General features: G+C 42.6%; 1 protein-coding gene across 3 annotated transcripts in view; it reads left to right on the top strand.

Annotated features, from left to right (window-relative positions):
- epb41l5 (erythrocyte membrane protein band 4.1 like 5) overlaps positions 1 to 11,946 on the top strand; it is a 37,083-nt gene extending 25,137 nt beyond the window's left edge. The window contains exons 17-26 of one of the 3 annotated variants that reach the window (XM_031749484.2): positions 4,112 to 4,263; positions 5,105 to 5,202; positions 5,361 to 5,495; positions 5,746 to 5,813; positions 6,496 to 6,570; positions 7,238 to 7,310; positions 7,997 to 8,077; positions 8,412 to 8,474; positions 8,694 to 8,833; positions 10,351 to 11,946. In XM_031749484.2, the coding sequence (XP_031605344.1) occupies positions 4,112 to 4,263; positions 5,105 to 5,202; positions 5,361 to 5,495; positions 5,746 to 5,813; positions 6,496 to 6,570; positions 7,238 to 7,310; positions 7,997 to 8,077; positions 8,412 to 8,474; positions 8,694 to 8,833; positions 10,351 to 10,420 (955 nt within the window). In that variant the 3' untranslated portion in view covers positions 10,421 to 11,946. Of the gene's footprint in view, positions 1 to 4,111; positions 4,264 to 5,104; positions 5,203 to 5,360; positions 5,496 to 5,745; positions 5,814 to 6,444; positions 6,571 to 7,237; positions 7,311 to 7,996; positions 8,078 to 8,411; positions 8,475 to 8,693; positions 8,834 to 10,350 lie in introns of all 3 variants that reach the window. The other 2 variants (XM_031749483.2, XM_031749485.2) reach the window with 2 other exon arrangements.
- Positions 11,947 to 13,628: the final 1,682 nt, after the last annotated feature.

Genomic DNA, 13,628 nt, shown 5'->3' with positions numbered 1-13,628 from the left:
TCATCAGCACAAGATCTTACACCGAGATGAGTCTGTTTATAACCGACTGAGTGGACACGAGGAGGATGCTTTGACAGTGACATTGTTACATCACTAATGCGTTCGACTAATCCCCCCGTGCTCTTTCCTTTCTCCTCTCAGCTCTGCTTTCTCTCGCTTTGAAATCAATGGGATGGTTTTTTTTGTTTTTGTTTTTGTTTTGTTTTTTGCATGGACCCCCCCCCCCCCCAACCCGCCTGATAACATGAACAGTCAACAGAGAAATAAGTTGATACCTATAACCCTAATGTTAAGCTGTGATGCAGACATTATAGTCTAGATTATATTTACCAGGCAGAACTTCTAAAAACTGCTTGGCCAAAAACGCACACATAACATCAATGTTCAGCATAAAAACACATATATTATTTGTAAGGATTCGAGTGTTATAAAAATAATCCCCAAATGCTGTATACATGCTGACATTTTTGATATCTTGGGCAGTTTATATGGTGTCATCCAGATTAATTAACATGCATACATACGCTATGATCATCTCTGTAAAATGTATATAAATAAATAAAACTAATCATCAGTGGCAGCAGATTATAAAAGCCTTCATGTTATGGTGAGAGTGGAAACATTGGAGTATTTCAGGCGAGCGTAACAGCAAAAAACAAAGTGAAACTAAAATGTGAGAAATACTAGTTTAAAGGCGTTAATGAGCCCACAGTGACATCATCAGTGTCCCATACTGCCATGCTGTGCCTTTAAAGGTCGCCCCCCTCCCTGACCCTTGTTCAGTCCTGTAAGCTGTTAGTGGATTAGTCTCAGCTCAGTCCCTTTGGAAACGCTTTAACAATTTAAAAAACATAAAATGAAAAATACAAATCAAATCTCTGTTGCTAAACACTGCACGCAAAACCTAAAGGTCACTGGAAGTTCACCCACTTATCATCTAGTACCGTCAAGTCAGTCCCAGTTTGGACCCAAACTCCCAGGAGACCCGTCGTGGATAAAAGCTTCTGCTCAGGAATATGTAAACAGTATAAACATGGATTTGACATGAGCCATCAAACATCAGCCCCTAGAGGTGCAAAGCCAGGTCACCGATGCCCCAGAGACATCCAGTCCACTTCACTTAAGTGTTTATGTGACAGCATATGTCACACCACACTTCAGACGGTGTTGCTATAAGCTGGATGGCAGAGCCTGACACTGCAGAGCTTGTCACGCAAACCTGTGTCTTATTCATTTATTCAGAATGATTTATGCCCATCAGAGCGGCTGTTCTTGTCACTGAATAAATGGTAACATATTTACACAACTTGTCCCAGTTATTACACACTCCTACGTTCATGTTATCAGCTTCCTGCTGCCTTCTTTATTCCCTTTCTTTTCTTTTAACAATCTTCTTCTTCTGCACTCATTCCAATAATTGTTTTCCTCCCAGTCTTACTCGTTACTTTACCTCCCACGCCCTGTATCTTCACTACCTCATCACCTTCCTTTTGTCACTCTTTCACCGCCACCATATTCTCCTCAGGTGTCCTCTTCCCTCCATCTTCCCTGCTCATGTTTCATCAAAGCTCCCCAAACGGAGTTGGACAGATCCGACCAGCTGACCGCCGTCTCACCGGCTGTACCGGCGCGAACTGGTCTGCACGCTAATGAATGGGAAAGGCTCAGCAGTGAAGTGACTCGCCTCAGAAAGCGTCTGACCACATGGATGGACACACTTTGTGCGAATGTACAGATTTCTGATTAAGTGAAGCGTTCCTCAGCAGAAGTCTAACACTACCCACATTTGTCCAGGCTCTCCTTCACATCCTTTCCCTTCAGTCCATCTCTGCACCTCATGCCTCTGCTCCTTGACCTTTGGTTCAGCGACAGTTTTGAAAAGATAACTTCCCGTTGCTCCTGATTCCTAGCCTCTTCTTTCTGTCCTCCTCCCCCCTCTTTTTCCTCCTTCTGACCTTCATGCCAAACCTCGGGGGGGACTGGCAGGCTGGGGTGAGATGGTATCAGGCTCAGTTTTATGAATTCAATTCCAGTCTTGACTCTGTGAGGAAACAGCAGGTCACAGAGGTTCTGGGGGATTTAGGCCGGTCCTCTTCTGCTCCTTCTCCCCCTCAGTCTCAGAAACAATTTCCTGTGTTTGTAATATTTCACACACTACTGCTGTTTAAATTCAGTTAAACATTTTTATAAATGAAAAAGTGAATCTGTTCTTGCATTTCTGCTGCTCTGTTTAAAAGGGAGTTGGATAAGAGGGTGGATGTCGTTCATCTGTAGACAGATTAGTCTGAAAGGGTTTTGGCTGTAGGTGAAAAATGAAGCTAACGGTTCACCGTGTCTAAGGTGATTTCCAAATAATTTCTGGATTGGGTAAATTCTCTGTTTGAAGGTTTTATTGTTGCCTAATCATATTTTATGTTGAGCTTCTGTGAAAGCTTCTGAAATGAACCTGATGCTGCCGCCTCATTCGACTTCTAGCAACAGATCGAGCTAGAATAATGCATTAAAACGTGCTGCGGTACAGTAACGTCTAACTGCGAGCACGCCACGGTTAAATAGCTGAATAATCATGTCAATAATTCAAATGCACTGATCTTACATCGTAATTACACCGTTTATTGTACATCTCCACCAAATGAAGATAAATATGTAATATTACGTAGTTAATTGTTTACAACATGACCAAAGCGTTTGTCTTCAGAAACTGTTCGATTTAAAATCAAAGCAGGATAGTTTTAAATAAAGTTAGTTGTATTTCAGATCAGTCTTATTTTGAAATGATGAAATCAGAAAAGGCTCCAACTTTGGATGTTTGTTAGAATTATTTTATTTAACACGGTCACAACTTTTGTGATTCTATGTTCGATTGTTTTAAGCCAATTAAAACAGCTAATAAATGCACATTGGAAGTAAGTGGTACATTTAAGTTCTCATCCTTGCTTTAGAATATAGTGCAAAGAATATTTTATTGTCGGTAATGTGATAAAGTTTGTGTTTTCGGTTTGGAACAAATCAACTTATCATCACCCAAAAAGATCCTCATTGGCCCAGTTTGATACTCTCACATTTATCACACTGTAATATTCAGTCAAATCCAAATCTGGTGATTGTATAATTAAGTCGATATACGTGAGTCGTACCGGGTTACTGGATTACGATGTAGGATTTTTCAGTGCTCTTGTATCGGATAAACGTGTGCAAACAGATATTCAAAAATGCTGCTGCCGTTGTGGAGGACTGAATAAGACCAGGGAGTAACCAGTTGCTGGTTTCGTAGTGCCAGTCGGTGTGAGTCTCCTCGGTGGTATATGCATCTGTCAGATTTGCCTTCGTGTCTTATGGCTGGATTCCTCCTCACGGTGGCTCTCTTAACATATTTATTGGATTTTTGAGCCCACCTACAAAGAATCGCACTTTTCTTCACATCTTTTTGTGTGTTGTTCTTTAACCCCTGTACTCTCCAGGCAGGATGTTGTAATATACAACATTTGTTATGTTTTGCTGTGTCTTCAGGCTACAGAAATATGAGGTAATTACGAGCTGCTGGAAGAGCTTCTGCTAAAATCCGTGTGTCAAATGTTCTGCTTCAAGCACCTCTAATTCTGAGAATATTACACCGCATTATTTCCTACTAAAGTTATTTTGTGGGCAGCGTTTTTACCTCAGGAGGAGACATTTTTGACCTCCGTGGACTCTGGTTTCAAACGTATCTGTTAGAAATTACAATAGTTTTTCCACATGATGGCAACGTGACCCTTTAAGTTGACGTTGGTGATGATGTTAGTGGTTAAAGACTATGGTTACAAGTATATCTTTATGCTTTTCTTTTGGTTTTAGTAATATTAATTTGACATATTATTGGATGTTGGTGTGTTACTCTTAAACACCTTCTGCTATATCAGCGTGGATCAGTTCTGTCATCATTGCAGAGTCCGTTCATACGTTATCAAGGTAAGCTGTATGAATCACAATCCTTTTCTTCCAGTTTGGGTTAAAAACCAGTAAAACGGCCTCAGTTCTGTTTTCTCTTTAAATGCATTTGTTAACCCTTCCATCCACAACCCAGGTTGAAATGGCTGAATCTGCCATCCTTTCTCTTCTTGTATGTCTCTAGTTTGCCAGTGGTTGCTGACCTAATGGAGACATGCATCGATGATGTCCTCAGAGCTCCTGTTGTCCCTGCTGTCACAGCTATCGAGGAGCCCGGACAAGCCGCTGCCTATGCCGGTGCTAGCGTGGCTGCAGAAGATGCGCTGAGTCTCGCTGGTAAGGCTACAGCGAACTGGCCAATATTTAAAAACTTGTCTTAGAAGCCAGGCTTTAAGGAAAACTGCTGTAAAACAATACATGTCTGTTTTAAGAGACTGTTGTATAATGAGAGCACCAACTGGAAGACCAGCCACAGGTGCTCAGGTATTGGCTCATGCTGGTAAGCCTGGGTAGGCGGCTGAATCCATCCACTGTACAACGTGCAATACACAGGAACACAGCTGTTAATTATTACCAAGTAGGTAGCAGAGTTTCACTTGCCAAAACCACGGCACAGACAGTCTGAAGCAGGTAAGTTCATTAAGATGTTCCACAGATCAACAGGGCGATCACGACTGAGACGGAAACACGAGTGACAACGGTGTCACAAATTCTGCATGAACTGTGAACAGAAACTCGCTCTTTAAAAAATACACATGAGATAATACAAACCTGAAAGCACTCCTGATTAGAGAAAACAAAAACAAGGACATGAAGTTTTGCATCATTCTTACTAAAAAGTGCACGTTTACTTTGAAATGTTTCAGGCCAGTCTGTGATGTCACCTCACGGGGGAATGAGCTGTGATAGAGGAACTGCAGTTTCTGACTCTCTGGCCTCATTTTTAACCCTGACGGTTTCCGCCTGGTGCAACCTTACTGACTGTTGATTCACTTTTATTTTTCTATTAATGCCAGCAATAGTTACACTCAACCAACACAGTTAGGAAAAAGACCCAGAGCTGACTGTTAATAAACATCGGGGTCCTGAGAAGAGACGATTACTTATTAACGATATGAATAAAGCAAAGATAACTCGGTTGGTTTGTCTGTGTCTGTGTTTATGTGCGACTCCTCAGAAGCAGCAGCTCGTCTGAAGCAGCTGGAGTTGGAGAGCAGTCCGCTTCTCGCTGCTCCGAGAAATAACATCAACGTCAACGTGGCCATGAACAACCAGGCGAGTGTGTTTGTGTTATCTCCACTAAAATCAGACTGTGGTTGCTTTGATGGAGACCAGCAGCACTTCTGTGTAGTTCACTGGCAGTTCAGCATAAACAAACACATGTGCAGCACAGCGTGATGAAGCCTCTGTGACATCTGACCCTGCTCCAACAGGACGATGTGGTGAAGCTCACGGAGAAGTGCGGGCTGAACAGTGCGGGCAGCAGTCCATGCGTGACTCCGCTGCGCACCCCGGAGGATCTGAAGAGTAACATCCTGAAGGCTCAAGCTGAGGCGGCCGCTCTCAAGGTGCGCAACAGACCGAGGGGTGAAAATGTGGACAAAGAGGGCGAGGAGAGAGCCCTCAGATGTACTCTGATTCTGTTTGTCCATCAGAGTGAAAGCCTCATCAGCTGACTCAGCTGAGCAGTCTTTAGTTGAGCCTTCAGTATTTTGTAGCCTTTTGTTTTTAAACACATTTAAATAAAAACAGCTAAAGTGACATGTTGATTCGTGCGTGAATGCCCTCTCCTCATAAACGCCTGTTTGCTGTGTGCAGGGGGCTTTGGAGGAACACGCTGTGATGCTTGGAGATAAAAACTGTAACCTGCAGGAGGCTTCTGCGAGGTACGCATGTTTTCACTCACCTGCACTTTCAGGAATATGATAACTTATTATGTTCGGCTCCAGAATAAAAGAAAATAGAATAACTTTTCCACTCAGCCTGTTATTTAACCCTTTAGGATCTTTGCATTAAGCTGCTCTTCAGAGCGCACCGTGCTATCAGCACAGGGCACACTGTCACCGCGCCTCATTGTCTTGAAACTCAGCCCTCGTTTCTTCATCTTACTGAGTCATGCCAACTGTCAGTGCTTCGTCCCAGCCAATCACAGCGCTCGCTGCTGCTCGAGCTGATTAACCTCGTGAATATTTATAAGGATTATTAGCATAGCTCACAACGTTACGTCAGCCCCAGCTCGGCAGCGCTCCACAGAATGACAAACGAGTCCACGACCCCGGCTCGTAACCGAAGCAGTGAGCGACTCACGCTGGAGAATAAACAACGTTGGATTTGGCAGATTCTGTTGTTGACGGTTTTAGCAAATGTTTCCCGTTTGCATGGCTCTACGATGTTGTTTTAAAAGGATTTCTACTGAAACTCATAATAATCAAACGTGTTTAAAAGTAATTTTGTTTACTTTGATTATGTAGTTGGATAAGTTTGACCTCCTGCGTTATGCGTGTGTGTCTCTGCCAGGTTGAAGGTGCGTTCTGGGCGAATGGGCAGTAACTCGTCTCTTTGTGTTAGCAGCCGCCCTGACGTCCAGGACACCTGGGACCTGCTGAAGCCCGCCCCCTCCCTGGTCTCATCTGCAGGTGCCAGGTGAGCCTTTATTTAGAAAATCAAAACATTACTGTGGTTTGTACTTTGTTGCATCAGATCTTTCACGGGTCTTAAAGGCCTTCAAATATTGTTTTTTTTATTTTTTATTACCAATGACAAAGTGTCCTGGCTTTGTAGGTTGATTGAAGTTAAGGTAAAGAGTTTGATTTTTCATAGTTAGCAAAAGTTGATTTGTTTTCAAGAATTTGTTAAGGTAAGATAAACACAAAAGCATGAGAGTTGCACATTTAGATCAAATGGTTTAAAATAATGTTAACAGGGATAAATGTAAAGTCCTGCATCAGCCAAACAGGCAGTGAAACATTAATGGGGCAGATTAAAGTCCTTATAGTCTTTGCTGACATCTGCTGGTGTGTTTGAGTAATGCGTGCGTGCATGTGTGTGTGTGTGTGTGTGTGTCGGCCCGGGTGTGTTAAATCACATGACTTGAGTTCTGCCTGGATACTGCTGCCGTCTCTGCAGACAGTGACACATAAAAGCAGACACACAGTTAGCTGTGCTGTGTGGGTCTGTGCTCTTAAAATTTGAGTTTAAAAGTGGTGAAAGTCTCTTTGGGGTGTTTGGTGACTCACAGGAAATGTGTTAAAAGTTGTTAAAATTACGCGATCACACGTTTGTTTGATACCATTTCTTCTCCTGTTTTCAGCGCTGAGAGGTTGGCTGAAGATTTAAAACCCAAAAAGTCCTCCGAGTCGACCAGTGAAGCCCCGGCACCAAAGGTAATGTGACTGCTCACAGGTGATGACTACTGTTGTGCTTTACACTCACCAGCCACTTCTTTAGGCACACTTTGCCAGTATCAGATTGGGGGATTTGTACAGAGCTCCTCTGATGACATGGTCCAAAAAAATAAATAAATTGTGGCCACAAAATACTACTTCGTGGGCACGAAATGGGTATAACGTGCCCACGAAATATTTATTTGTGCCCATGAAATACTATTTCGAGGGCACTGACACGCTGTGGTCATGTGGGGATGGACGCGGTCAGCAGCAATACTCAGTTTGGTGGTTCTTTGTGTCTGGGGATGGGCGTCCAGGTACACACCGGCTCACTCCTGGCCTGAGTTCTTAGCCGACTAGCGTGGCACCCCAGTAGGTTCAGTCTTCATTGTGATGCAATTGGTAACAATAGCAGGTCATCCACTTCATCTGCTCCAGTCTGCATGCCAAAGTATCTTTGAGCAAGATACTGAACCGAGTTGTTCTGAGATGCGTTCATCTGATTTTGAATGTTTATATAGAATAAAGTGAACGTGTGAATAAAACACTTTGTGCGAGTAGAGTTAATTTACCCTTTAATCTGTGCCTGCACAGCCCGGTGTTTGCATGTGACCAACACAGGAAGTAGACGGTTTCTTTACTGCCTGCGTGTTGTAATAAAGAGTGTTTTTGTCACGCTGCAGGTTAAAGCAGAGGAGGTTGACCTGCAAAGCGCCGCCCCACTTTCTGACAACCTTATTGACTTCACTGATCCAACTCCTGTGGTAAGAATTACTGCACTGAATAATCTGCAGTGACACTCCCACTGCATGTGTACCTCAGCAGGTGTGCACACAGTCAGCAGTCCCATCACAGTTTGAACATGGCTCATGCTGGATTCTTATTTAAAGGTGTTTCAACTTTAATAGGGATGATTGATCCAGTGGATTTAATGGATGTTTTATTAGTTTGGAGGGATGAAGCCTTAAAGCTCATAGTAAACATGTATCTAATACTGATGTCACACGTTGGGGTTCAGCTGTGTTGTGTATGGAGGTCAGCTGTAGGTTAAAGTAGACCTTTAGCATGGATGCTAACATTCTTGTGACGTTGTTGTAGCTCCCACCGGTGCAGCCGACCAAACCTCTCATCACACCGCGCTGGATCATCCCCACGACCGCTGTGAGTTTATCAGCCTCACTTTCTAAACCTGTTCTTGTTTGTTTTTTTCCAGGTTGGCTGTGAGATGTTAAAAATGTTTTAGAAGCTGTTTTAACTTTGATTCATTGTTCTGAACCACGAGGCTTCTCTGCACTTCCATAGTCGCCGTGCAGTTTGGCTAATGTAGAGGCGCTGTAGACACTGACCTCCGTCCTTCTCCCTCATCCCCTTCTCATGCAGCCTCCCGGCGCCTTTACTAACGGCCTGCTCGACCTTGACCCCCCATCTAAGGTCAACCCTCTTCTCCCTTCAGATGGGGGAGCATCCCTCACCTCAGCCCTCCCTCACCTCACTCACACACGTAACGCCGTCTCCACCAGGTAAAAGTTTTTGCATTTCAAACCCAAAGTTTGTTTTTTACATCGCAGCCGTCGCTGAAGAGCACGAAACGGCTCCTCCTCACTTCACTGCGACTGAAGCTTCAGAAGAGAACATCCCTGAGAGTTTATCATGAATTTAACATGAGTATTTTGTTTGTGGAGGAAAAGGCAGCAAAGCAAATTACAATTGTTTTTCAGGTCCTTTATGCACACAGCTTTTTCTTAGTTTTTTATTATTTTATTTGTGAATGGATCAATATTAAACAATCAGAAATGAAAAACAATACTGAAGAACAGCAGAACTCTGTTTAACACATGCTGGGCTCTAAAAAGCAGGTGTTTCAGTGACAGCAAGTCAGAACATCACAAATCAAACGCAGCACCATTATTCTGACTTTCTGTGAGGTCCACATCTGAGTTCAAGCAGACTTCTCATTCACGTCTCAGTTCTTCAAAAGTTGGGATTAGAAGAGTCTGAAGGATATGACCTTTAACCTCGTAATGTGGCGGTGTGTCTGGTTCTTTTATGTTTTCCTTATATCGTGCCAGATTTTTGAACTTAAACACAGTGATCACCGAACTATGGAAGCCCGTTTCCGCCACACACACACAAAAAAGCATCCATAACTCAAAATTTCGAGATATCTTTCTCAAAATTTTGAGAAAGGAAGCTTGAAATGTTGACTGACTTTTCTCAAAATTTGGAGTTAATAACTCAAAATTCAAGTTAGTGCTGCCAATCAGTAAACTACGTGAATGATGTCATTTCCTTGTTACCCGGAAGCTGAAGCCCTCAGCTACAAATGCTACAGCTAAGCTACCGGTATTACAGCCAGTCATCAATGCACAAATTGGTGATTATTTTCAGTGTGGCTTCACAAATGATGAGATCCTTGTGTCTCCAAGTAGATTACTGATTTGGCAGAGCTAACTCGAAATTTCGAATTATGGATACTTTTCTTCTTTTTCAGAATTCTGAGAAAAAAGCCGGAATTCTGACTTTAATTCTGGAAAATTCAAATGGAATTCTGGAAAAGAAGAAAAAAAAAAGACGTGCCCACTTTTAAAAAAAAAATGTTTTCCTTTTGTTTTGTGTGTACAGTAGCTTAAATATATGTACTGAAGCTTTGCATTTTGTTTTCCATACAGTGAGTATCAAATCTGGGCTTTTAATTTCACGTTATTTTTCCAGTGTTTGAGTTCTTACGAGGTTGTAAGTGTGAGATATGGATGGTTTATAGATGCGTGAATGTTAACCATGTGACCTTAACTCTGCCATTTTGGACACACAACAATGTAAATTCAGTGCATAAAATTTTATTTTACTGTTGATTGAAAGAGGTAAAACTCTAAAGCTATTAAGTTGTCGCAGGTTGTCAGACTGCGGCGTGTTCACAGCTTAGTAATTTTTATATTTATCAAACTTACGACTCATAAAACTGGTTCCTGCACACAAACGTGTTGTTTTCTTTTCTGATGCAGTAATTTTACCATCTCTTCCACTCCTTCGTCCACAGCACTGTGGGTCAGCCGCCAGCCTCAGAGGATGGAGCCAAACCCAGAGGTCTCTTGACCACTGAGCTCTGATGAAGAAACGAGCGGCCGCCATCACGCTCTTCATCTTCCCGCCTGGTTTCCCGCTTCACCCCCTCACCCACCTACACGCGGGCCGGCTGAGTCTGAAAACGCAAAAGAGGCAGCTTGTAAACCACCGCGACCACAACCGTAGCTACACAGATCAGCAATATGAAGTACTTTTTTTTTTTTTTTTTAATGATCTCATGGCGTCGAGCTTAGTCTTTGTAAAATGGTGTATACAAACATTTTAGCCTCAGTATTAAGAAAACCTTGTTTTTAGTCTCCTGTTTGTGCACCACGTTAGTAACCTGCCGTTACCGAGTCCATCCAGTCACCCAAAGCGCTCTCAGCAGCATCACTGCCTGCTTTGAGACTCTGGTGGACGGTCTGGCCCTGGCTCTGGGTTTAAGCACCTGCAGTGCAAACCGCTGGACCTCTGCTACTCTGAGCTTCCCTCTGTGTGAAGCTGCTGAGCCACACTGGATGATGGACGGACGAGATATAAGCTTAAAGTGTTTAAACCCACTAACACTACATGATGTAGCCACTGGATCTGGAAACGTCACTGGATTACCTTCAAACACTGGACCTTAAGATGATTTTTATTTTTCCCACATTAGATGATGTGATGATGATGATTTTAGTTTTTCAGCTGATTTTTTTTTTTTTTTATGATCCTGTTCCTGCTCGTTGTAGCTTTTGATGATTTTAAATGGCCCCACCACCATCATGAGGACTTCCTGTTTTGATTCCGATCACATCTTATAATTTAAATTTTAATCCACACTTGTACCCCACTCTCATTCCTGTTTACTCATTAAACTTTGAGCTCCTGTGATCGCTGGACTGCGTGGTGGGAGATATGTCCGGGTATCTGAATGGATTCGACTCTCCAACATGTCGTAGCTGTTACTTTGCCTTATGTACATGAATGTGCTCCACGTGTCTGATGGGAAGATGCTGGAGATGCCACCCGTATGTCACCTTTGCTGAAATCGTTTAACCTGTGAAATATCCTGAAAGCTGATTTTGTATGAGAGCAAGGTGAGGCCTCCGTCTGCACCGTGGGAGTTATTAAATATCTTACTTTGACTCTTGAATGATAGAGTTGTAGTATCTCACTGTTACTGTAATCACAAGTCTGGCCACCCACTCAGGTTGTGGCTCTGTAGTACTTCTCATTATGTCTTCAACAAGGGAAGCCGGCTGTTTTTTCGATGTCGTCTTAGCAGCGTTTATGCCACAGCTCAGTGTAATTGTTCAAATATTACATGTTGTAGCATACAGGTTTAATGTTTCACTGTAACTGCTTCAGCTGCTGTTGATATGAAGTAGACATATTTTTTAAGACTACCTTGGCTGTATAGTTACTACTCTGAGGAGACTTGAGTTGTTTTCTAATTACAGAGGAAGTAGGGAAGTATTACAGATCTGACTGACTGGAAAAAAGCAGGCTGTGAAGTCTCATTTTTATATATAAACTTATTTTTCTGGAACACCTGATCATGATTCAGTAAAGTTTTGCCACAGTAGGAGTCGTTGTTTCTCATTCATTTTAAAACTGCGGTGAGTGTAATAATCACATTACACGCCTACGTTCAAATACACTTTTTATAAGTAAGAAGTAAAGTCTTTATCTGACTTAGACTTTCTGAGTCGCTACACTGAAGAACTCCTGAGTTAAAATCTTTTTTTGACTGAGTTTGGATAAATCTTTGCTAAGACTTGCTGGTAACACTTTATGATGCGACCCACCCATCATAAAGTACAGTGCAAGATAAGAAATATTGTCTAATATTAAGAAATTACGCAGTACTTAAAATTGCTTGCAGTATAATTTGCAGAGGTGGGAAGTAACGAAGTACAAATACAAATCTTCACTTGAGTACGTTTTTTTTTTTTTTTCTTCTGACTACTATTTACTTTTACTCCCCACATGTTTAAACAAATATCTGCACTTTCTGCTTATTACGTTTCCGAAACGGGCTCGTTACTTTTGCTTTAACGGATTTGGCTCGAGTTATTGTTTTTTCACGGCGACCCTCCGAACAAACCGATCTGAGCCTAAACAAACACATGACAGGCGGTGCTGATCGTTTGTTAACCGGCAGAGGACGTCGGATAAAAAGAGATGACGTGTGCGGTGTGTCGGGGTTAAAGCTGGTGCCCGTAATTCGCGTTACGTCAGCATCTAGCCCTGCTGAAGGGGAGCGAGCATAGAGGGAGTAACGTTTTTTTAAGTGTCAGATAATCTGACAACAAACGTCAGCAAACACAAACTGTTTGTGTGCAGTTTGTCTCAGTGTGTTGCAGCTAAAGGTCCCGCTGCTTATTTCACAGGTGCGCAGTGACCGTGGGTTCGTGGTCACAGTTAGCTTACGTCAGGTGTAGCAGAGATTCATATGAGTTTTAGCTGATGATGCTGAGATCCACTGAATTCCATCTTCATACCCCCCCGCTGAATCCAGTCTAACCTGAACACATTTTCCTGTTTAGAGTCACCCCAAGGCTACGTTCACACTGCAGGCGAAAGCGCATCAAATCAGATTTTTTTGACCCTATGCGACCCGTATCCGATCACGGTATGACAGTGTGAACGGCACAAATCCGATATTTTCAAATCCGATATTTTCAAATCCGATCTGGGTCACTTTCGTATGTGGTACTGAATCCGATACATATCCGATGTTTTAGAAAGCGACTGCTGTTTGAACGGTCATGTCGCATTAAATCCGTCTTTTACATCACTGACACAAGACAGACGCCAATCAGCGCCCGAGAAGACATCGCGAAGGCTTCCTGGCCATCCAGTGTAGATGTCAGTGAAACTGTTGGGAAGACAACGTGAACATTTTATTTGTACTGTATAATCTGCAGATTCTGACAGAAATCTGCAACTATCCTTAGAAGCACCGCTCCTCTAAAACAGCAATAAGGATCATTATTAGGTTATTTACATTATTATGTAAATAACAAAATAACTTAAAGCAAAAATTGGGAAACGTCAAGTCCGAAGTCTTTATATTAAGGGCCATCAGTCAAACAATACTGTTTGCTCTGGGTCTAAACAGCGCGTTGTGTGTGACATCTTCTTTTGTGCATGCGGGCCGCTTTGAGCGTTCACACTAGAGCGCGTTTGCTGTCGCATTTTATTTGTAGTGTGAACAAGCAGACAAAAAAATCGGAATTGAGCATTAAGACCTGCAGTGTGAACGTA

The sequence above is a fragment of the Oreochromis aureus genome, linkage group 16 (genome assembly GCF_013358895.1).
Source record: "Oreochromis aureus strain Israel breed Guangdong linkage group 16, ZZ_aureus, whole genome shotgun sequence".
Taxonomy (NCBI): Eukaryota; Metazoa; Chordata; class Actinopteri; order Cichliformes; family Cichlidae; genus Oreochromis; species Oreochromis aureus.
The sequence above is the reverse complement of the archived record's forward strand: the minus strand, read 5'-3'. Positions and strand labels throughout refer to the sequence as shown.